Source organism: Geotrypetes seraphini, chromosome 16 (genome assembly GCF_902459505.1).
Source record: "Geotrypetes seraphini chromosome 16, aGeoSer1.1, whole genome shotgun sequence".
Classification (NCBI taxonomy): domain Eukaryota; kingdom Metazoa; phylum Chordata; class Amphibia; order Gymnophiona; family Dermophiidae; genus Geotrypetes; species Geotrypetes seraphini.
The window spans coordinates 11326390-11350792 of record NC_047099.1 but is presented as its reverse complement, the minus strand read 5'-3'; the positions used below and the strand labels follow the sequence as shown (position 1 = coordinate 11350792).

The 24403-nt window shown below is 43.9% G+C and overlaps 1 protein-coding gene across 7 annotated transcripts; it reads left to right on the top strand.

The window, feature by feature from the left end:
- The first annotated feature begins 1445 nt into the window (after positions 1–1445).
- LOC117350740 (NACHT, LRR and PYD domains-containing protein 3-like) lies at positions 1446–22730 on the top strand. Of its 7 annotated transcripts, none has more exons than XM_033925283.1 (9): positions 1446–1508; positions 3869–3993; positions 5233–5387; positions 8545–8713; positions 10417–10479; positions 11174–12899; positions 16445–16531; positions 21351–21518; positions 21994–22730. In XM_033925283.1, the coding sequence occupies exons 2-9, from the start codon at positions 3966–3968 to the stop codon at positions 22091–22093; spliced, it is 2496 nt and encodes an 831-aa protein (XP_033781174.1). In that variant the 5' UTR covers positions 1446–1508; positions 3869–3965; the 3' UTR covers positions 22094–22730. The 7 variants fall into 7 exon arrangements, with proteins under 7 accessions (XP_033781174.1, XP_033781172.1, XP_033781173.1 ...); XM_033925281.1 differs by having other exon boundaries at positions 5230–5387; XM_033925282.1 differs by lacking the exon at positions 1446–1508 and adding an exon at positions 1680–1712 and having other exon boundaries at positions 5230–5387.
- The last annotated feature ends 1673 nt before the right edge of the window (positions 22731–24403 follow it).

The following is a 24403-nucleotide window of genomic DNA, read 5'->3' as shown; positions in this document are numbered from 1 at the left end:
TGTTGCTCCACTGCAATGCAGGAACTTGCAGTTCTAATTTTTCCTCTTAAGAAAATATGGACTACAACTCCTGCAGGCAGTGGTGTAAAAGCAGACCCTATGCATCCCATTCGCCGACAAGAGATGATGTGTCAATCCTAGATGGTGAAACATTGTAGAAAGCAGGACTACAGGTCCCGGAATACAGGAGTTGGGAGGAGTAATACAAACTGATCACAGCTCCCAGAATGCCGTGAGATGGGAAGGACAAATAGAAAGGGACTCAAGGTCCCATCATGCATTGGGACTCTGGGCACCACATCTCTTGAGAGTGGACTTTAAAAGTTACAGCTTCAGTCATTATTCGTCTTGGGCAGAGGCTTACTAAGGAAGTCTTTTAATAAAGTGCATTAAGTTTTGCACTTACCGCACCTTAACTGCAAAATCCTAAGGCAGGGTAAGCGCAAAAGTAAGGTTACCATATGACTCCAGAAAAAGGAGGACGGATTGAGACATCCGGGTTTTACTTCCAGTGCTTTTCATTGGAAGTAAAACTCAGATGTCTCAGTCTGTCCATTTTCTGGGCTGGACTTCACCCTAGGCAGTGCAGCAACTGTTGAGGGCATACCAGGTATGTCTTCTGCAGCTCCTGAGCAAATATGTTTAATAGCACACATCAACTCTGGTCACTATTAGCACCTCTCATGACAATGCCCAGTATGTACCCTGGGGGCCAACCCAGTCTGCAGAAGATTCAGGGTGTGCCTTCAGTCCGCCCATTGCTCTGCCCCATCCTGTCCATCACTCCACCTCTGGTATAGCCGATTGGCAATTACAGGAAAAAGGAGTTGCCTTCATTTAAGGTCATTTCCTGCTGCCCCAGGATTAATAGCATGGCACAAGGAGACGACTCAGTGGGAGATCATGGCTTATTCATGGGAGAAGACTCACAAAAGCAGGACACGAGGCAGATCTGATGCTATCCATGCCCATTCTCCACCCGTGCCCCACCTAGCTCCCACAAAATACACTTAACTTGTGAATTAACAAGAACTATTGTGAGTGAATGAAATCAGTCCTTCAGTTTGCCTTTGAAAATATTAGTAATTGATTTCCAGCTTGTTAGGCAATTCAGAACTACATTTCCCAGAATGCAAGAGAGTAAAACCTGAACTGGATTAGCTTCTGACTCCACCAAGTAATAAATAGAAATAAAGAAAAAAGGATGATACCTTAATATAATGGTATCATCTAATTATTGTGTGTTTGTATGTTTTATTTCTTACCTTTAAAGTAGACTAACAAAGTAACCACACTGCTTTACCACCAAGGTGTGCAGTTCTAAAGAGCTGTAAAATGTGTCTACCCTCTGCCCCCGCCCTCTTGGCACACTCACTTCTGTGTTTCCGTCCTTGGATCTGAATCATAGTGGGAGTGAATCCCTCTACTGCCTCTCTCCCTCCCTCCAACAAGAGAAGGAAGGAAATCCGCAGCTTCCATCACACCTCTCCCCGCGCATAACCAGGAAGGTAAGCTAATAATGAGTGTTTGCACGTTTTACTTTTTGTGTGTATGACTGTGGGGTCAGTATTTATAGATCATCTTTCATATTCTTTTTAGTGAAAACCCGCTTATGTATAAACTTTATATTAAAGCTAAAACCTCCCCTCACTGTCCCTGATACACAAGCTACACCCTATAATAATACTAATTTCAGGGTGAATTACATTCAGGTATGGTACCTATTGTGTGGCCGCGGGCCCAGGTTTTCCCTCTTCTCCCAGCGACAGCAGAGAATCAGTGATTGAAAAGTCTCCATCCTCTGCCAGATTTCAGATGACTCATGAATCTCTTAATCCTAAATCAACATCAGCCTGGGTTCCAGAGGTGATCCGAGAAATGATATGCCCCAGTTATAACTTCCTCCTTTGAACCTCGGATCTGGGTTTGGCATCAGCTTCAAGTCTCTCCTTTGTGTCTGTCCACATTGATAGGCACAAGGAGTCAGCCTAGATTCACTAAAATCACTGATCCGATCCGGACGACCGATTCACGGGTCTTCCTGCAAATTAGCGCGATCGGAGGCACGCCCCACACCTACCCCACAGATCACTGCAGAGCGATCCTGATTCATGAGCAGACCATATTCTTGCCTGTAGATGTGGTCCACGCATGCACTTACTCTCCGCACAAGGGGGGGGGGCTTTAATGCCAGAGCTATATGGAACAGAACACGCTGCGGCCAGGAACAGAAACACACTTTTAACCCGCGGGTTAAAACCACGGGCTCGCACTGCAGGGAAGGGCGGCAGAGAGCAGGAGAGTCGGCAAGAGCAGTCGCTTCTTTTTGAATCGGCCAGCCCAGTCGGTGTTCCTTCGCTGCCTTCCTACTTTGCATATGAAATACCAGAAACCAAAAAGGTGGAATTGTCCAGAGAAGAATGATGTGCACTAAAAAAGTGTCCACAGGCTAATCTGTAGATGAGAGACGCCATGAGTGTGGTCGGTCTGCACTATTCAACGCGCTTCTTTTAGATTTTATTTTGAATATTGGCAGCGTCCATGTGTTTTGCCAACAAATTTATTTTTTGCTTCGTGGCTCTTAAGACTCCTGAGGCAGGCCTGTTGGCCGAAACATGTACGTGTCGAGTCACTGAATCATTGATGATATTGGAAGAATAAAGATTTCTACATCTACAGATTAGCCTGTGGACACTTTTTTAGTGCACAATTCATGAGGATCCAGTGTGTTCATCCTTCTCCTGCATCCCAGTCGTTTCTTTAGATGATTCAGGCATCTTCAAGGTGATGAGTAGAAAAGTTGTAATGGAGAGCTGTAGAAAATCCGACCGATGGGAACGGGCGGAAACTAAAGACTGGGGATTAGGGGGAAGCAGGGGGAAATGGGTAGGGCTCGGGCATGCCCAGTGGGGCCCAGGCACTGCACGTGCTCAGAGGAAAAAAAAAAAAAATCTCTCTGAGCTATTGGAGAGCTTATCCGCAAATTGGGAGCTGTTGGGACAACACCCATATGTGGCTGACTATCCTGCTGCCCACGGAGAACCTACGTTACAGGTAAGTAACTACACTATATTGGAAGAATAAAGATTTCTACATCTACAGATTAGCCTGTGGACACTTTTTTAGTGCACATCATTCTTCTCTGGACAATTCCACCTTTTTGGTATTTCTGGTATTTCATTTGTGGTTTTGTTTTTTCCCCTGTTGGGTGCTTCCTACTTTGCATGCCATTTCCCCTCATTTGCATGCGCAGGTTGAGCAAGAATTTATTATGGCTCTTTGTACAGTGTTGCATAATCATACATTACAGAAATGATTAATGATAATACCCTTTTATCTGCTTCCTCCTGCCTTATCTCAGCACTGTTTACCTGCAGTGTAAGCATAGGCCCAGGTGCAGCCTTGTTTTGTTATTCTGCTGTTCAAGTTTTTTTTTTTTTTTTTCAAGTTTTTATATACCGCCTATCAAGGTTATCTAAGCGGTTTAACAATCAGGTACTCAAGCATTTTCCCTCTCTGTCCTGGTGGGCTCACAATCTATCTAACGTACCTGGGGCTATGGAGGACTAAGTGACTTGCCCAGGGTCACAAGGAGCAGCGCGGGGTTTGAACCCACAACCCCAGAGTGCTGAGGCTGTAGATCCAACCACTGCGCCACACACTCCTCAAACTCTGCTCTGGTGGGGAATGTTAGTGGAAGCTGCTCTCTGCTTCCAGAGCAAAGGGAGAACTTTTATCTAGAGCCAACCTCTCACTTGTCTTTGACTACTCTAACTCGGCTCAGGATCTACTCCGGTTCGGAGAGAGGAGGGGGGGGGGGGTCAAATAGACTTTCTGCTCTTACTTTAATTTCCTTTTCTCGAGTCAGGTTTGCCTTGGCCACTGATGCACCATCATTTGCAGAGTGACATTTTGGAGTAGGGCGACGGTGATAGAAAGGACGAGGCAGAAGAAGAGGAGGGAGAATGGAGAAGAGCAGAAGCAACTTGCCAGGTAAGAATTATTCCTGTGTGAATATTGACCCCTCTCATACACATATCTCGTTTCTGTTTTCTTACGCCATGTACACGTTTTGTGTATTTTTATCCCATGGTTTGGACAAGTTCCTGGAGGAAAAGTCCATAAACTGCTGTTGAGACAGACATAAGGGAAGCCACCACTCGCTGCCACTGGATCGGAGGAATGGAATGCTGCTACTATTTGGTTTTTTTGCCAGGTACTTGTGACTTGGATTGGCCTCCATGAAGACAGGATACTGGGCTAGATGGACCATTGCTCTGATCCAGTAAGGACAGTCTTATATTCTTATGTGAGCCAAGTACACTTCTCCCTCCGGATTCGCAGGGGATAGGGGCAGAGCCAGACCGCGAATGGTGAAAAACCACGAATATCCGGCTCTGACCCACCCCCGCCTCCCTCCCGCCTTCCCAGCCTTACATGGTGGTCTAGCGGGCTTTTGGGGCAGGAGCGATCTTCCTACACTCCTGCCCCGTGCAGATCGCCATTAGGAAATGGCTGCTGTGAGTTCCTGTAGTCTCTCGAGACTACGACGGGAACTCCCTACAGCTAGTTCCTAATGGCGATCTGCACGGGGCAGGAGCTTAGGAAGATTGCTCCTGCCCTGAAAGCCCGCTAGACCACCAGGTAAGGCCGGGGAGGCGGGGGGAAGACTTAAGGATTTTTTCTTTTTTCCCCCTCCCCCAAAAAATCACGAATATGTGAAATCGCGATTACTGAAACCGCGAATGGGGAGGAGGAAGTGTATAGGACAATCAGGCCATTGTGACATCGCTGCTGAGGTTGGCTCTTAGGCATTGATGGAATAATGTTTTATGACATCACAATCTCAGCTCTGGAATGTTGCTACTATTTAGGTTTTTGCCAGATACTTGTGACTTGGATTAACTTCCGTGAAGACCAGATGGACCATTGGTCTGAGCCAGTAAGGCTATTCTTATGTTCTTATGAAATATATCCTAATTCTATATTCACCTGTTCCCCTCACCACTATTAACTGTGTTTACCTCCTAAACACACCCTTCAATATCCTGCATTCATCCCACGGTGCAAGAAAAGCATCAACTAGAGCCTGCAGGCTGGAGCCAGCCACAGTATTAATTGTACCTTCATCTCATGGTGCTTTATATGTCTTGGTCCCCAGTTTGAAGGGCCATTTTTTGGGGTGGAGAATGATAGATGTGTAGTAGGTTTCCCTGGCTCTCTTTCTAGCAGCGGCCGCCGGGGTCCTGGATGGGTTCAGCGACCTACAGTTGCGCCGACTTACGAAGCTGTACCGCCAACGACTGGAGGATGCTACAGCCGACGTTGCACATGCAGTGGCCTTCAGCCTCTACGCCAAGACCGTCATAGCCAACGTGGAGTATGAGGTGTGTCCACTCTCTGTTTGTCTGTCCCTCTCCATGGAGGAGTATCTGGCCCGGTCAGATCTGTCTAGCTATCCGCTAAAAATATAGAAACATTGAAAATGACGGCAGAAAAGGGCCATGGCCCATCAAGTCTGCCCACTCTAATGACCCACCCCCCTAACTTCTTCCCCTAAGAGATCCCACATGCCTATCCCATTTTTTCTTAAAATCTGGCACGCTGCTGGCCTCAATTACCTGCAGTGGAAGTTCATTCCAATGATCAACCACCCTTTCGGTGAAGAAATACTTCCTGGTGTCGCCATGAAATTTCCCGTCCCTGATTTTCAGCGGATGCCCTCTTGTGGCCGTAGGTCCTTTAAGAAAAAAAGATATCATCTTCCACCACGATACGGCCCGTGATATATTTGAACGTCTCAATCATGTCTCCCCTCTCTCTATGTTTCTCGAGTGAGTATAGCTGCAATTTACTCAGCCTTTCCTCATACAGGAGATCCTTGAGTCCTGAGACCAGCCTGGTGGCCATTCGCTGAACCGATTCAGCTCTCAGCACATCTTTTTGGTAATGTGGCCTCCAGAATTGTACACAATATTCCAGATGAGGTCTCACAAAAGATGTCCCTCCCCTCCTCCCCAATAACTATCCACCCATCTCAGGAGTTGTGTATGAGATGTGACAATCTCTTTTGCAATCTGTATTACTACAACACAAATGTGAAATATTAATCTCAACCACTAATCCCCTCTTCTACGAAACTGCGCTAGCGTTTTTTTAGCGCAGAGAGCTATGCTGAATGGTCCACGCTGCTCCCGACGCTCATAGAGTTCCTATGAGCGTCGGGAGCAGCGCGGGACATTTGGCGCGGCTCCCCGCGCTAGAAACTGCTAGTGCAGTTTCGTAGAAGAGGGGGTATGCCTCTGAATAACAAAATTACTAAGAAATGGGCCATTTTTGAAGACTATCTGGAATCTCTTTAAATTCTTTATGGCTCTGCTTGTAATTCTGTAATTTTTCATATTCCACTTTCTTCTCTTTGGCCTCTGGGGGACTCCTTTTCTCTAGTTTTCCCTCTCTCTTCCGCCTCTCAGTAGTCGGGGCGGGATTGTCGGCACGCCAATGTCCTACAAGCTTTCGATAGTGTACCATCTCATAGTATACTGCTTACTTTATATTTCATTGTTGTAACTCCTAAACGTAATGTAAACTTCATGAGCCACCTTGAACCTAGATAGGCATAGAGTGACCCAAAAAATTGAAGATTAGATTAAATCACTGAGCTTTGGAACAACCTTACCTCCCCTCTTCAGAACTTGAGCTCTCTCCAAGTTTTCCGCAAACATCTGAAAACCTGGCTTTTCTCAAAAAAAGTAAGTCTCCCTCCAACTTAGGAATCAAGGAAACTCTTATATCTTGGCATCCCAAGTCCTCAAAATTTTCTTCACACTTCTACCTCTAACCCTCTGTTGTAGTTCCTTCCTATTTCTCCTACTGTAAACCGCGTCGAGCTCTACGAACGTGGAGATGATGCGGTATACAAACCTAAGGATTAGATTAGATTAGATTAGATCTTTGGGGTGCACTACAAGATGCATCTATTCTGTCTCTGGCACAGAGTGAAAGATATGATCAATGTCTGTCCGTCCAGCATAGAATGTGAGGAGGATCCAAGGATTCTCTGTCTACCCACCTTCCTGTCTCTCTCTGAAACAGCGTGGAACATGTGACCCATATCAGTGTGAGGTATATCCAAGGGTTTCTGTCCATCTATCTGTTTTTTCTGATTCAGAGTTAGTATGAGCAACCACAAAGGAGACGGTCACCTCTGCAAAAGTCACAGCAAAATCCAAGGAAAAGAGCAGAGCGAGGCCTGATCTTCGTGCCCACTTTAATAGCGATCAATAAGAAATCGTACATAAAACAGCCATCAATCATAGGCTTCTGGTAAATCATGGACTCAACATGGACAGTGTTTCGGCTAGAGTGCCTGCGTCAGGAGTCCCTGCGAGATAAAAGACAAACCGCAAGTGAAAACCAAATCCGTTAGAAGAGATTTCTTTGAGAAGCCACATCATGCAAAACTCCAGGCCTCACTGGGCTCTTTTCCTTGGATTTTTCAGAGTTCGTAAGAGGCATTTCAAGCATCTGTCCAACTATTTTCTTTAAGCATAATCTGGGGAAGAGTGGTGGTTCATGATTAATTTTTTTCAGCTCTAAATTAAGTAAAAGGAACAGAAACCCCACGTAATATCCAACAAAGAGAGAACACATGGAGAGTGGGATAGAACACGTCAACTTTGGGACAAACATATGTGTACAAGGCTCATAGACAAGCCACTGTAGTGGACCAACAGACACACCCCTGAGGCAGGCCGCCACCTGGGGGCCGAAAGTGTAGTTACTTACCTGTAACGTAGGTTCTCCGTGGACAGCAGGATAGTCAGCCACATATGGGTGTTGTCCCAACAGCTCCCAATTGTATGTCCCACGGTTGACGGGTTCTATCCCACTCCGCACATGTTCTCTAATTTTTTCAGTTCCCCAAATTTTGCTTCACATCCCAATAGCTTGATCCTCTCCTTCTCACAAATCATGATTCAAACTGGTCCCCACCTTACATATAGATGGAACTCCTCTCATATGAGGAAAGACTTAAACGGTTAGGGCTCTACGGCTTGGAAAAGACATATGATTGAAGTCTACAAAATCCTGAGTGGAGTAGAACGGGTACAAGTGGATCGATTTTTCACTCCTTCAAAAATTACAAAGACGAGGGGACACTCAATGAAGTTACTTTTAAAACCAATAGGGGGAAATTTGTTTTCACTCAGAGAATAGTTAAGCTCTGGACCGCGTTGCCAGAGAATGTGGTAAGAGTGGATAGCGCAACTGGTTTTAAGAAAGGTTTGGACAAGTTCCTGGAGGAAAAGTCCACAGTCTGTTATTGCAAAAGACACGAGAGAAGCCACTGCTTGCCCTGGATCGGTAGCATGGAATGTTGTACATCTTGGGTTTTGGCCAGGTACTGGTGACCTGGATTGATCATCTTGGGAACGGGCTACTGGGCTTGATAAACCATTGGTCTGATCCAGTAAGGCTATTCTTATGTTCTTAATATTAAATTCATGTGCCTCTTCTCTCCCCTCTCACCCTTCCCCACAGGAAATCGCTGGCATTGACAGTGACAAAGCTTCGCAGCTCCTCCTGCAGATGGTACTGTCCAAGGAAGATGCCAAAGCTGCCCGTGCCATGTGGCAAAGCTTCACGGACTTCAGGGAAAACAATGCTTTTCTGAAGGTCAAAAAGATCCTACAGGAGATTGAGGACAAGGGTACGAACCCCACAAGTATAGTGGAGGGGGGAGAATCCAAGGTCTTTGGAAAAATAGCAGAATTTCTTGAACTCGTCCTCAGTCTGTTTTTCAGGATTTGTACAACAAATATGCCAAGAGCAAAATTTGCATACAAGTCTCTCTTGTGTGGATGCATTATGGGTATTCTGAAAATCCATTTGGCTATGTATGCCAGGACGACTAGGAGAGAACCCTTACTATAGAAAGAGAGGGAAAGGCAGATGGATGAATGGAGATACTACAGCAAGGATTTAGAGATGAGGGTGGAAAGATGGGTGGCTGTATGGAAGACAAGCCAGAGAATGAAAGAAATATGCCTGGAACAGGCTGCTGGAGCCAAGATGTCATGCTCCGTCTCTAGCAGTATTCAGATCCAAGCTAAAAGCCCACGTTTTTGAAGCTCCCACTCACAGTCAGTCAGGTACCTATACCTACTGTATTCTTCCTTCTGCTAGAAACTCCCCAACCCTCAGATGTCCTGTTTGTCAAAATTAGATTGTAAGCTCTTCTTAGCAGGGACAGTCTATTGAATGTTAAATGTACAGCGCTACACATGCCTTTCAGTGCTACAGAAATGATAAATAGTAGTAATAGTAAACACCCTGTTTCCCTGAAAATAAGACCTATCCCGAAAATAAGCCCTAGCATGATTTCTAGAGATGCTCCTAATATAAGCCCTACCCCCAAAATAAGCCCTAGTTAAGATTGACCTCCAAAGCCCCCCCTCCTGAATGTCCCCAACACTCCCTGACTCCATCCTTGACACTAGTGCTGCCCGATTTGCTGAAAAAATCGGACTCGTCAATTCAGCAACCTCCGCCTCCCCCCTCCCCCTGCTGCTTTAGTAGGCCTCGAAGCGGAGGTATGTCAGTCAGGTCGGTGGGTTTCTACTGCACAGGGGGATGGGAGGGAGGGATAGAAAGATGCTGTCTTATTTTCGGCGAAACACAGTACTAAAGGTAGATGGGTATAAGGACGAAAAGCCTTCTTGCGGTCCCATCTTTTTTTTTTTTTTTTTTAGTTCAAAATTTTTATTAGGATTATAGTAGAACAAAACAACAGTCTTTAAACTGAGATACAGCGAAAGTACATGATAATTGATAAACAAGGAGAGAAATCCAGTATTGTACAATTCGCCATAGCATCCAAACTTTAAAGCATATGAACACAATAAGATCAAATAACTTTGCAGTGGCTGCGCCATCACTTTGGAAATCTTCCTAATTACATTCGTGAAGAAGTATCTCTGCTTCATTTTAAAACAAAGCTAAAAACATTTCTGTTTCAAGACACATTCAGTACCTAATTGCCCTTGTAAGGTCTAAACACATGTTGACTGCAGATGGCAACATCCTTCCCCTCCCTGTTGTTTTTTCCTTAATTGTTCTCTCTCTTTTTTTTTTTTCTTTTTTTTAATATTGTAGTTCCTTCCCTTTTTCAATTTGTTTCTGTTCGTCATTGTCAAATGTTCACCCCTATTTTATATGACGAAAGCTGTATTTTTATTGTACACCGCTCAGAAGTCTGATTGAGCGGTATAAGAAATTTTAAATAAACTTGAAACTTGAAGATGAATAGAGAGACGATAGTGGAAGGAACAAATAACTCGAGTAAGATGCCACGAGATAAAATGCCTTGATATAGAACAGCATTGTCACCAGGGCCTTTCTTGTATGTTGCAGGAGACTCTTTGCACAAGGAGATTAATTGGGCCCCTGACGAGGTTATTCACGACTGCCTGGTAGGTAAGTGATTGGCATGTAGTACTAAGGGTAGGGTTACCTGACGTCCGGGAACAGCCAGATGTGTCCTCTTTTTAGAGTACTGTCCAGGTGGCTGGAGGGATTTCCAAAACCCAGCAGTTTGTCCTGGTTTTGGAAGTCCCCAAGCTCAGGGTCACCTAAGGAGGCCCTCTGCACATGTGCAGACGTCAACGCAATGACATCATGAGTGTGATGCCATCGGTTCAACGTCCACACATGCGCAGACCTCGAGGAAGGAGACAGGAGGTTTGGCTGTGGGCGGGACTGGGGGGTAGACTGGGGCAGAGCTGGAGGCGGAACAGGGCAGGGCCAGGTGTCCTCTTTTTTTTTTTTTAAGAGGAAATTTGGCAACCCTAACCAAGGGAGGTTTGGGTTCATTCAAGAGAGTGCTTTAAACAGGTCCAGTCTTCAACATCAAGCAAGCAAATGTGTGCAGGGAGGAATAGGAACGTAGATGGGTAAAGAGGGAGCCTGCCTATGAACTGCAACCTTTTCTCATGTGGTAATTTTGGAAAGGGGAAGAGTCAAAAGCCATCTCCAGGCAGTTAAGGTCCTGTCAGATAAGTTTTTGAAGGATCCATGCATCATGACCAAAAATAGAGAGAGATACACAGAAAGAGATAGAAACAGGAAGCTGTCACAGGAAAATAACAATTGTTCCTTTCTTCCAATATAGCCATTCATCGCCAGCACCAAGAGATCCTGAGGAAGAGAAATGCTACCCTAGCACTAACCTCCATCCATGGCTGCAAGTTGGAAAAGACTTTCCCACTGGACAAACATTTCACAGAGCTGCTTATCATCCCCTCATTGAGGTACCAGGAGCAGGTGCAGCATGAGCTCCTTGCCCGCGGACGCGAGCATGCCGAGTGGCGCAAGCAAGTTCTGCGCCGTTCCCTGGAGAAAGTCCGTCACCATGAGATCTTTGGCTCCAGCTTTGGCAAGTGTACTCACTGCCTTTATGCCGTGATCAGTGGTGTGGCTGGAATTGGCAAGACCACATTGGTACAGAAAATAGTCCATGACTGGGCAGAGAGAAAAATTTATGGGCAGTTTCACTTCCTTTTCCAGTTCAAGTTCCGGGAGCTCAACAACTACCAGGAACGGACCAGTCTCAAGCAGATTATCCTACATTCCTACCCTTACCTAGAGAAAGATCTCAAGAAGATCATGGAAAATCCCAACAGGATCTTGTTAATCTTTGATGGGCTGGATGAATTCCAGGAACCAATAATTTTCCCTGACATTCAGACCAAATCTTCAAACTCGGAAACAAAAGGGACCTCATGCCTTTACCTGGAGAGCTGGTGCTCCATTCCAGACATTATAAGGGCTCTCTTTCAAGGCCAGCTGCTGCTGGGTTGTTCCGTGCTAGTAACCACACGACCCACAGCACTGGAGTCTTTGCAGAAGGCACCTGTCCACCTATATGCCGAGATCCTGGGGTTCTCTGAGGCACAGATCAAAGACTACTTCTTAAAATTCAACAGTGACACCAAAGTTTCCTTGGAGATGTTAGCCTATGTGGAGGACAATGCCATCCTATATACTATGTGCTACAACCCATCATATTGTTGGGTCATCTGTTCCTCACTGGAAGCAACTTTCACCTCACCAAGACTACGTGACTGGAGCCCACCCAAGACTATCACCCAGTTGTATGCCAACTATATTCACAACATTCTGAAGAATCATGCCAGAGAGGCAGAGGAACCAAGGGAGCTACTTCTGAAGACTGGAGACATGGCCTACATGGGTGTGGCAGAGAGGGTCATTGTCTTCAGTGACTACCATTTCCATCGATACGGCCTGCAGCCTAGCAACTTCCTCTCAGGTTTCCTCATGCAGATTCTACAAAAGGAGAACTCCTTGAAGGATGTAGTATACTCTTTCTTTCACCTCACGGTACAAGAATTCCTGGCAGCTCTTGCCAAATTCTTCCAAACTCCCTCTCCTAAACTGTCCCAACTGTTGGATGAAACCAGCACCACCAAGGACGGCCGGTATGAAATATTCCTGCAGTTCATAGCTGGCCTTTCCTGCCCGGCCACCACAGGCCAGTTGAAGGACCTCATTGGGGAAGTTCCCCAAGAGAACGTCTACAAAGTGGTTGACTGGATCAAACAAAGGTTTGAAAGTGCTCAGAGGCATAAGATCCAGCTGCTGAACACATTATACTATCTGTTTGAGGCACAGAACAAAGCCCTGGTGCAGGAGACCATGGGCCAGGTCAGACAGGTGGATTTCAGCTTCCAGATCATGTCACCTGTAGATTGCTATGTTCTGGCTGTGGCGCTCGGGCACTGTCAGCAACTGCAGAACCTCCATCTATTCAACTGTTCAATTGAGTCCTGGGGAATGAAGAGCTTGAAGAATGTGCTACACAAGTGTGTGAACGTGAGGTGAGGAAGGAAGGCTGTAAGACGTGATACAGTCTGGCTGCCCTTTGTGTGTGATGATAGTTAGAATGCTCGTCTCTCTAGAGAACCTGAGGCCTATGCTTCTCCTTTGTCATAAATGTAGTCTAACTCTAAATCTCTTCACTTCATGACAATCTGTCCTTCTCTATAATCTGAGATCTAATCACTTCCCTTTTCAGAGCCTAGGGCCTAAAACTGATCCCTCTAAAACCTGAACCTTAGCTGCCCACCTCCCTTGTCAACTCAGGGCCTAAAACTTCTCTTCCTCTTCAGAACTTTTCACCCTCTCTAGAGCCATGGCCGTTCCTGAAGTCACGGACTAAACATCTACCACCCTTCAGAATAACTCCCCTCCCCTCCTCAGGAAACTATGGTCTTATGTTTCATGTTTATTAAAATTTGATGCAAACGCTTATAACATAATTTCAAAGCGAATTACAAATGTAAAAAATGGGATAATAAATCTTTAGTTGTACATATATAGGACAAAAATGGACAGACTACAGTAGGAAAGAGGATGGAGCTACAAATTTTTTAAGAAAAAGGCAACATTAAGGGTTCACCTAATAGGAAAGGGATGGAAAGCAGGAGCCAAAAGTTTAAAAACAAAGGGCCTTCAGAAATGCTAGTGGCTAAGGAACTCTAATTTTCGAAAGCATCTTTAAAAAGAAACGTTTTCAAAAAAACTTTTAAACATGTCAAGTACAGCTTCTCTGATATATCCGGGCAGTGAATTCCATAACTGTGGTACAGCTACTGAAAAAATATTTGCCTGTCTCGTGCCGATAACTTTTAGAGATGGTACAATAAAAAGATTTTGGTCAGATGACCTCAGAGTTCTGGACGGGGTGTATGGAATTAATAACCTATCTAGGAAAGTAGGAAGATTGGCTTGACGGATCTTGAATGACAGTAGAGCAATTTTTATAGGAGATACGACGGGGTATTGGCAACCAGTGTGCATTTTTTAGAAGTGGTGTTACACGGTCACACTTTTTGAGTTTCTTATGATTTTTATTGTCTTATTGTGGATAAGCTGAAGTCTCCTTATTTGGTTTTGACTAATGCCTTTTAACAGAGAATTACAATAATCAAGTCTTGAAATAATAAGAGAGTGAATAAGTATGTTTAGTGCCGGCGGATCTAGTACTTTTGCTAATGACCTGATCTGGCCTACTCCAGAACCTTGCCCATTTTGAGAGTAGGTAGGTGGAAGTAACTAAAAAAAACCCAGCAAGTATGAAGAAAGGTTATGATGGGGAGGAGGTTGGAACAGGATAAGGGCTTTATAGAAGGGAATAATCGGTTCTTAAGAATTGCCAAACTGGGACAGAAGGCAAGCAAGTATTTATTACTATATTCATAGATCATGATGTGTAGCTGGGGAATACAGCACCCAATACTGCCTGTCATCAGGAAACAAATTCAGACTGGGGGGGGCATTTCTGAATCATTTCCATGTTTGAAAAAAAGAGTATAAGGACAGGTCTCTTTTAAACCTACAAGCTCAGATTCACGCTGGAGGATAGGCCAAATCATCTTTAACACTACCTGTGCTAATCTTATCCTGCAGAAAGAGCAGATCTCCATTAACATGACAGCAGACCGAGCCCAGTGTCACGACAGGGCAGGTCTCCTTTAACACTACAGACACAAAATTCAAAACTAGAAGCTGGGGTAGGTCTCTTGGCACTACACATGCTAATCCAGTCCTACAGAAAAGGCAGGTCTCCTTTAACTTGGTACACAATTAACTCATTTTCTAGACAGGGCAGGTCTCCTTTGACAACATAGGGGCAATAAGAAGCTTGGAGTATTGTGCTCAATTTTGAAGACCATATCTGGCGAAGGACATAAAAAGACTTGAAGCAGTCCAAAGGAAGGTGACAAAAATGGTAGGAGGTTTGCGTCAGAAAACTTATGAAGAGAAACTGGAAGTCCTGAATATGTATACCCTAGAGGAAAGGAGGGACAGGGGAGATATGATTCAGACGTTCAAATATTTGAAAGGTATTAACGTAGAACAAAATCTTTTCCACAGAAAGGAAAATGGTAAAACCAGAGGGCATAATTTGAGGTTGATGGGGGGTAGACTCAAGAATAATGTTAGGAAATTCTTCTTTACGGAGAGGGTGGTCGATCCGTGGAATGTGCTCCCAAGGGAGGTGGTGGAGAAGAAAACGGTAATAGAGTTCAAACGAGCGTGGGATGAACACAGAGGATCTCTAATCAGAAAATAATGGGTATATATTGAAGGAACTAGGGTCAGTACTGGGCAGTCTAGTATGGTATGTGTCCCGTATGTGGACATTCAGTTGAGGATGGGCTAAGAAGGGCTTTGATGGCTGAAATGGTTAAGATGGGCTGGGGTGAGCTTTGATGGAAACTCCAGTAGATAGAACTTAAGCACACTACCGGGTAGGGCTTTGGGTCTCTGGCCCAGAAATATCTAAGAAAAAGGACAATTTTAATTAAATGACTGATTTTTATGGAGCATGTAGGGTTGGGCAGACTGTATAGACCAGCCGAGTCTTTATCTGCTGTCATTTACTATGTTACTTTATCAAACTGAATTTTGAACATTTGTCCACATTTAAAGACTAGGATTCAAGAACCAGCCTAAACCAAAACCAATCAGGAGCCTTGGAAGAGGATCACGGAACACTCTAAGCCCTTCTGATTGTCTCCTGAGAACTACCGTACATTTCTTTGTTGTCTTAAAGCCTTTATCATTTCTGCATTCTGACTGGTTTTGAAGGTGTTCTTCATAATTCTCTGGATTGGGAATCCCTGGGTTTATAAAGCCTTAGTGCCATTTGCCTCAGGGTTAGGGTTACCAGATGTCTGGGAAAACCTGGATATGTCCTCTTTTTAGAGGACTGTCCAGGTTCCTGGACAGACTTTCCAAAACCCATCAGTTTGTCCAGGTTTGGGAAAGCCCTGATGAGCACTGGCCGCATTTGGAGGGCCCCAGAGCATGCGCAGATATCGTCGCACTCATCTGCACAGGCTTGACGCCCTCCAGACACAGCTGGAGTTTGTCGGGGAAGAAGATGAGGCTTTGAGGGGGCGGGGCTGGGGGTGGAATGGGGCAGGACTTGATGAGGAACTGGGTAGGGCAGGAGGCGAACCAAGATGGAGATAGGGCATGGCCATGCGTCCGAGTTTGTTAGGCTCCAAATATGGTAACCCTACTCAGGGTCACGCAGAGAATCAGTGACAGAGCCGGGGATTAGAACTGAGGCACAAAGAGACAAAATGATTCCCCCCCCCCACACACACACACACAGAGTCAGTAACAGAGCCTGTGCTTGGAACTGAGGAACAGAGAGATAAAGCGACTCCACCAGGGTCACAACCTAGGAAGCAGATGGCAAAGCTACATATTAGGTATCAGCACTCTGTGGTCAAGTCATTCTTGATGTTCTCTTCAATCTCTAGTCTCCTCTACAGTTCAGAAACACCTCAGCCAGACATCACACAGTCCCTGTAGTAGGGGATGACCCACTGCCTGTGCTTTTCTGCAGGTTGGCGCAAAACAGGTTGGGAGACCAAGGGGTGAAATTCCTGTGTGAAGCCCTGAGGAAGCCCGACTGTCAAATGCAGACTCTAGAGTAAGTAAAAACCTGTCACCTGCCTGTCAGATATTTTGCAGTTCAGGAAGATGGTGAAAAACCAGATTATTTGAACGGGTATTTTCTTCATAAACCCTGTTCTTTTAAAATGTTATTTTTTTGGTATGCTTTTTGATTGTGCTCATTGTAGAATTTTTATACTGAAATGAAAAAGAAAAAGAACTGGAAACCTCTATTAAAAATTTAGAATTACAACATATGTCCACCCATTTACAAGATCCATCCATGTTCCAACGTATTCAAAAATTAAAATATGAATATAATACTCTAGTCTCATGTACAGCCCGACGTGACATTTTCATTTCCAATTCTGGACACTACATGGGAGATAATCTAATGGGTCGCCCTTTGGCTAGGTATCTTAAAACTAAAACAAAACGCTTACACATCTCAGCTGTTCAAGACTCATCAGGACAATTAGTCAGAACCAGATCTCTGATTTCTTCTCATTTTGAAAAATTTTACACTACCCTATATGAATCTGAGTTTTCAGCCTCTGAAACGGATTTAGATTCGTTTCTATCCTCAATAGCTCATCCGACTCTATCGGAATCTATTAAAGTAAAACTGGATACTCCTATAACTATATCTGAAATTGAAAATGCTATAACCTCTCTACCCACTGGGAAAGCTCCGGGCCCAGATGGCTTTACTAATGAGTTCTTCAAATGTTTTCGAACCCTATTGACTCCTCAACTCCTTACATATTATGATTTCCTCCACTCCACTCCGGACAAGCAATTTAATTTCACTGAGGCCACGATTGTAGTTATTCCCAAGCCAGACAAAGACGCTACTCTGGTTAAAAATTTTCGTCCTATCTCTCTTCTTAATTTGGACTACAAAATTATGGCTAAATTACTTGCACTAAGACTCACCACAGTGATCCCATCTCTCATACATGGAGATCAAACTGGATTCATCAAGCATAGATACATAGGAGATAACCTTCGTTTATTTCATCATATCAATGCTCACGCCAAAACAATGTCTGATCCTGTGATTGGTCTAGCCATTGATGCCGAGAAGGCATTTGACCGAGTGGAGTGGCCTTTCTTATTTCGAGTACTGAAATGGTACAACTTTGGTTCTTTTTTTACAGACTGGATAGAAACATTATACAGACAACCCACGGCTCGTATTCTGATTAACAACTCTCTCTCTAATAGATTTTCCCTCCATAGAGGTACCCGTCAAGGCTGTCCCCTCTCACCATTACTATTTGATTTAACATTGGAACCTCTATTGTCAGCTATCCGACAATGTTCCTTAATTAAAGGTGTTCCCTTGTCCAGTAGAGATATTAAACTAGCAGCTTATGCTGACGATGTTCTTCTCTTTCTCAAGGATCCTCTTGTCTCTATACCGCATTTTATCCACATCGTCTCTCAATACTCTCAAATATCTGGATATTCTGTTAATTGGGAGAAATCAGAGATCTTTCCGCTAAATGATCACATTTCCTCCTCAGATCTAGCTCATTTTCCTTTTCCATGGTCACAAGGAGCTGTAAAATATTTGGGGATTTTAATACATAAAGACTCTTTACTTGCTCAGAATCTCAATATATCTAAAATCAAAAACTTAGTTTTAAGTACTACATCTCGTTGGTCCCCGCTTTATTTGTCCTGGTGGGGTAGAATAGTCTCCATTAAAATGACCTTAACCCCACAAATTAATTATACTCTATCTATGCTTCCCCTTCTCTGCCATAAGTCACTCTTTCATTGGCTTAATACGAAAATTTCTGAATTTATTTGGAACAAGAAAAAACCTCGTATTGCTCTCGCCAAGCTGAAAGCCTCTAAGATTAAAGGTGGTTTAAATTTACCTGATTTTTATTATTATTACATCGCATCCTTAGCCAAATACGGAGCTCATTGGATTGCTGATTCTTATCCACAGGATCAACCAGCATGGTTTGAAATGGAATGCTTTTTATGTGTACCACTACACATCTCCTGCTTCCTTACAGTGTCGATACCTAGACACTTGAGAAAATATTCTTTGCTAAGTGCAACGCAACATGCTTTTCAACTATTAGATGCAGCGGCTGAGATCTCTGTTGCTGAAGGCCCACTCATGTCCCTTTGGAATAATCCTAAAATTCAAAATAAGGGTAGATCTCTTTCATGGAAAAGGTGGCAGCGGGCGGGTGTGTGGTTTGTTCATCAATTAATCTCCTCCACTTCATTTGTCCCATTTGATACCTTTTGTTCTGTAAACTCACTCCCATCCTCTACATATCCTCAATGGCTTACACTTACTGGAATACTATCTAATGTTCAAATGCGCCTTGACTTTATGACCTCTCAACAAACTATTCGTCACTGGTCTACTTTGGCTTTACTGAAAGGTAAGGCGATATCTTTTTTTTATAGTATCTTAAGAGACCACACCTTCACCTTTACACCTCAATCTATGAACCATTGGGGTTCTATCCTAACGACCACACTTTCTGAAATAGACTGGGAACTCTTCTGGTCATCTACAAACCGTCCTCTATTATCTGCAAGAGTTTCACAATCAATGTTCTTTGTTATGTGGAATGCTATATGGACTCCATTTCGAATGTGGAAAGCGAAACTGAAACAAGATCCTACTTGCTGGAACTGTTTGAAAGAGCCTGGAACTCTTGTTCACATGCTTCTTCACTGCACTATGGTTCATTCCTTTTGGATTCGTATATGGGACACTATAAAATCTATTACCAAATGTTCAGAAGATATTTCCATGGACATTATAATCCTTCGTTCTCAACACCCTTGTTTTGCACTATCAAACTGTCCTCCTAAACTCATTGACACCATGTTTGTGACAGCTCTTATGCACATTTTGAAAAATTGGAAGTCATCCACACTACTAGATTACACCTTTTGGTGGAACTCTTTGAGCATGTACCACAAATTCGAATCATATGCATATGAAAAGAATATGATATCCCGTATCTCTACAAATTTGGTGCGAAATAAATCACCTTGGTCATTCTTAGATTCATATGTTCACTCTGCCTCGTAGACACTTCTGCCACTCTCTCACTCTCTCTCTCATTTTTTTTTTTTTCTCTTATTTCATCATCTCTGCTTCTCTATCCTTTCTATTTCTTTTCTTAGCAGTTTCAAATACTTTGAATTCTTCTTACTAGTCTGTTATATGCAAATGAATGCAATTATGGTTTCTCTTGTTTATACATCACTATTTTTTTATTCAATCTTTATGTACTTGAACTGCTTTTTGTATATTATTTATAATATTCAATAAAATTATTGAAATAAAAAAAAAAAAAAGCAGTGTATCTTTTTAATGCCAAATGGTTGTATAGTTCTCAATTGTATGCAATTGTGTCATATGCTACTACAATATGTATCTTCTTCCGTTACTCGCTTAGAATTGCAGGATATGCGGGCTACACCTTTTTAAATCAATCAGTCGCTGCTGCACCTCCGCCATCCTCTCCCAATCCAAAGCTCCAGTGTAGCTGCTGATAATATGGGCTAATATGATCATGGTTTTTCAGCCCATAATCAGATGAACTACCGTATTTTGAATTATTGTTAGCCTTTTCAGGGGGGGGGGATGTTAGATCCCAGAGATATTATATTGCAACTAGTGTTTAAGCCCGTTACAATAACGGGTGCTAGAGTAGATGTCTGTATGTCTGTTTTTTATTTTTTTTATTTGTCTCTCTTTCTCTCCCTGGACGCTGTCTGTCTGTCATTCTTTGTGTCTGTGTCTCTCCCTGGTCCCCTGTCTATGCGTCTTTCTTTCTGTCTGTCTCCCTGGCCCCCCTGCTTGCCAAAGCAGCCTCCTTTCCCTCTCCCCCTGTTGTGCAATGCCTGCCTGCTTCTTGGCCCCCTTCTGTTCCCCCCATGATTGCTGTCTGCCCCCAGAACAACCATCCCCCCAAAGCAGCCCCCTTTCCCTCCCCCCCTTGCCCCCAGTTGTGCCATGCCTGCCTGCTCTTTGGCCCCCTTATGTCCCCCCCCCCATGATTGCTTTCTGCCCCCAGAACAACCATCCCCCCAAAGCAGCTCCCTTTCTCTCTCCCCCTGTTGTGCAATGCCTGCCTGCTTCTTGGCCCCCTTCTGTTCCCCCCATGATTGCTGTCTGCCCCCAGAACAACCATCCCCCCAAAGCAGCCCCCTTTCTCTCTCCCCCTGTTGTGCAATGCCTGCCTGCTTCTTGGCCCCCTTCTGTTCCCCCCATGATTGCTGTCTGCCCCCAGAACAACCATCCCCCCAAAGCAGCCCCCTTTCCCTCCCCCCTTGCCCCCAGTTGTGCCATGCCTGCCTGCTCTTTGGCCCCCTTATGTCCCCCCCCCATGATTGCTTTCTGCCCCCAGAACAACCATCCCCCCAAAGCAGCCCCCTTTCTCTCTCCCCCTGTTGTGCAATGCCTGTCTGCTCCGTGGCCCCCTTCTGTTCTCCCCCATAATTGCTAGAAGACTGCACCAATGGCCTAAAAGTTGTAGCGCCAAAATATTTTTTGATAGTTTTTAGTTTCCATAGGGCAGCAAAACATTTTTTAAGCACTTGATCTGTGCGGATCTCTAAAGTTAGATAACGATCTAATGTAACCCCTAAGATTTTTATGGAGGTGGCAATCGGGTAGTCTTGACCTTTGAGATCTATCACCTTACTTCCTATGTTTTATTTCTTTATACTACCTGAGGTTTCCTTGTAATTCTGTGAAATTTGAAGAACATCATAAAACATTTCTTTGTCCTGTTTCTATACAGATATTCAAACCCCTCTGTCCCCATCTCTCTTTCCATGCCTCTCCTCTTCTCCCCATCCAGGCTCTGGATGGCAAACCTTACAGATGGCTGCGTGGAGGACCTGTGCAGCGCTCTCTGCACCAACGTTTCCGTGACAGATCTGAATTTGAAGGACAACGCCTTCACCGACCGCTCTGTGCCCACCCTCCTACAACTCGTGGAGAAGTGTTCCAGTCTCCGTACCATCAAGTGAGAGCCAGTGAGAGGGCCACCCATCCATCTGTATTTAGGCATTTATAGGCGACTTGGAGGGGTGCTTTTTGTACGAGTGTTTAAAGGGTGTTTATAGAAGGTGTCTGTGTGTTTAATCTTTTTTTTTTTGGGGGGGGGGGACGGTGCTTCTGTGTGTATAGATCAGGGGTCTCAAAGTCCCTCCTTGAGGGCCGCAATCCTGTCGGGTTTTCAGGATTTCCCCAATGAATGTGCCTGAGATCTATGTGCATGCACTGCTTTGGGGAAATCCTGAAAACCCGACTGGATTGCGGCCCTCAAGGAGGGACTTTGAGACCCCTGGTATAGACTGTATTGTTTTTAAGTGGATTGTTTAAGCTCATGGGTGTCGGTGTTTAAGGAGGGGGGGGGGTGTGAGCGTATGCATGAAGATTTTTTATAGACCTGCATGTTTCCATGTAATCATTTATCACACAAACTCTTTTGCTTGCAGCCTCTGCAATAACCTGTTCAATGAGTCAGGCCGACAGAAGCTGGAGGTGTTCGAAGGGAAGATGAAACACACCCGGCCCGAATTAAAGATTAAAGTCTGAGGCTGCACCAGGACAGAGGGGGGAGGCCGTGTCCATGGATTTCCCCCTCCCCCATATTCATATCTAGAACCAAGCTAAGACCTCTTGGGAAACCCGCTCTTTCTGAGCCGCACACTGAGCATGGATGATCCCACAAAAGGATAGCGGTGGACATTTAAAACCCTCCATCTGAACGGATGCTGGAGACAGAGACTGCAAATATGTGGAAAATGATGCTCCTGTATAAGACTCTGGTGAGACCTCATTTAGAATATTGTTTACAATTCTGGAGACACTGAAGAGAAGGCCCAAAAAGGCTTCAACGATGACCGAAGCACGGCACAATGGAGGAGTCGTGAGGATAAGATGGCAATAATTCAGCCACAGGTTTACAGTTCAAAGAACACTTTAGTGATAGTCATCATTTTAATATTGTGTATGTAAATCATGTAAACCGTTTTAATTTTAAACGGCATATAAATTTTAAAAATAAAATAATAAATAACTGTGACGACTCGACACCAACAGTGTTTCGGAATCAATACCTTTGTCAAGAGTCTCGAAGGAGGCCGCTAAGTGGTATAAATTAATATCGGAATACAGTATTTGAATAAGAAGCCTAAAACTAGCCTAAAAGACTTTTGGAGCATTGAGATAAAGTAGCAGATTTCTGCTACTCAATGGCCACGGATTTGGACTTGGAAGATGAGACGTACAGCGTCAGCATCTATGAGACAAACCTGCTTCTTTTAATTGAGCTCTCTCCAAGTTTTCCGCAAACATCTGAAAACCTGGCTTTTCTCAAAAAATGTAAGTCTCCCTCCAATTTAGGAATCAAGGAAACTCTTCTATCTTGGCATCCCAAGTCCTCTAAATTTTCTTCACACTTCTACCTCTAACCCTCTGTTGTAATTCCTTCCTATTTCTCCTACTGTAAACCGCGTCGGGCTCTACGAACGTGGAGATGATGCGGTATACAAACCTAAGGATTAGATTAGATTACATAGAATTTTTTGGACCCCAGTTCGTTTACAAAAGTTGGACAGTTCAAAGTCTAATAGATACTGGCATTGTCATCTTGAAACAGGGACACTGGATCATTTGTTGTTCTATTGTCCCTTGATACTCAACGTTTGGAAATCAATATGGGGACAAATTAATTTGATACTGGAGTCTTCGATTCCGTTGTCCTATGAGGTGGTAATCTGTGGGACATTCTTGTCAACTAAACCTCCATTAGAAAGATTTTTGGTATCAGTGTTGTTCCTGTTATCTTGTTGAACCCTTTCTAATAAAAATGATTTTTTTAAAAAACAACAAAAAACAGACTCTTTATCATTATGACTGGGTTAGCCATGCAAATGATAATTAAGAACTGGAAAAATTGGGACAGACTTAATTTCTCCTTTTGGTTGGAAACTTTATGTTTACGTTATAAATATGAAAAAATGAATTCAGAAATATTGTGTCATAACAAACTATTTTAATTAACATGGGGTCCATTGACAAATTTTGTTAACTCTGATTAGTTGGATTATGCCTTTATTTTTCCTTTTTGATTTGCACATCCAGGAAGGATGGGAGGGAGGGGGTGGGTATTATATTTTGTAATATTCATTGATTGAATACAAGTCCTGTTTATGATATTAAATTGTATGTATAATTTAATGCACCTTGTTTTTTGTTCTCGAATTAGGGTGGGGGAAAATATTTTGTAGCATTCTTTGATTGATAGTAAGTGCTGTCTATGAAGTTAATTGTATGTTTATTTTAATGCACTATTCTCAAATTGAAAATTAATAAAGATTTAGTAAAAAAAAAAAAAAAAGTCGTGAAGGATGATTTCTCTATCGTATGGATGAGACGATGGTGCGAAGACGAAGGTTTTGACTTCGTGCGCAACTGGACGGCGTTCTGGGGAAAAAGCAAGTACTACAGAAGGGATGGACTACACCTCAACAACGAAGGAGCAAGAGTTTTGGCAGGCAACATGAAGAAAGCAATAGAGAAGGCTTTAAACTGAAGGACAGGGGAAAGCCGACAGTCGACCACCGGTCGATGGCACGGACAACAGGACGCCCCGACGTAGAAACAAAGGACTACTACTCATACACAAGAGAGGTCGACCTCACAGCCAACAAAGGAGAACAAGCAGGAAGGGACAACTCAGACACAGGAGGGGATGACCACACAGCAAACATGAGAGACAACACAGGAGCAGTAAAGGATACCGTAAATGAAACTGTAAGGACAGCCAAGAGTAGAAGGTCCAAAAAGGTAACACAAAGGGAACTTAGATGTATGTATACAAATGCTAGAAGTCTAGGAAAC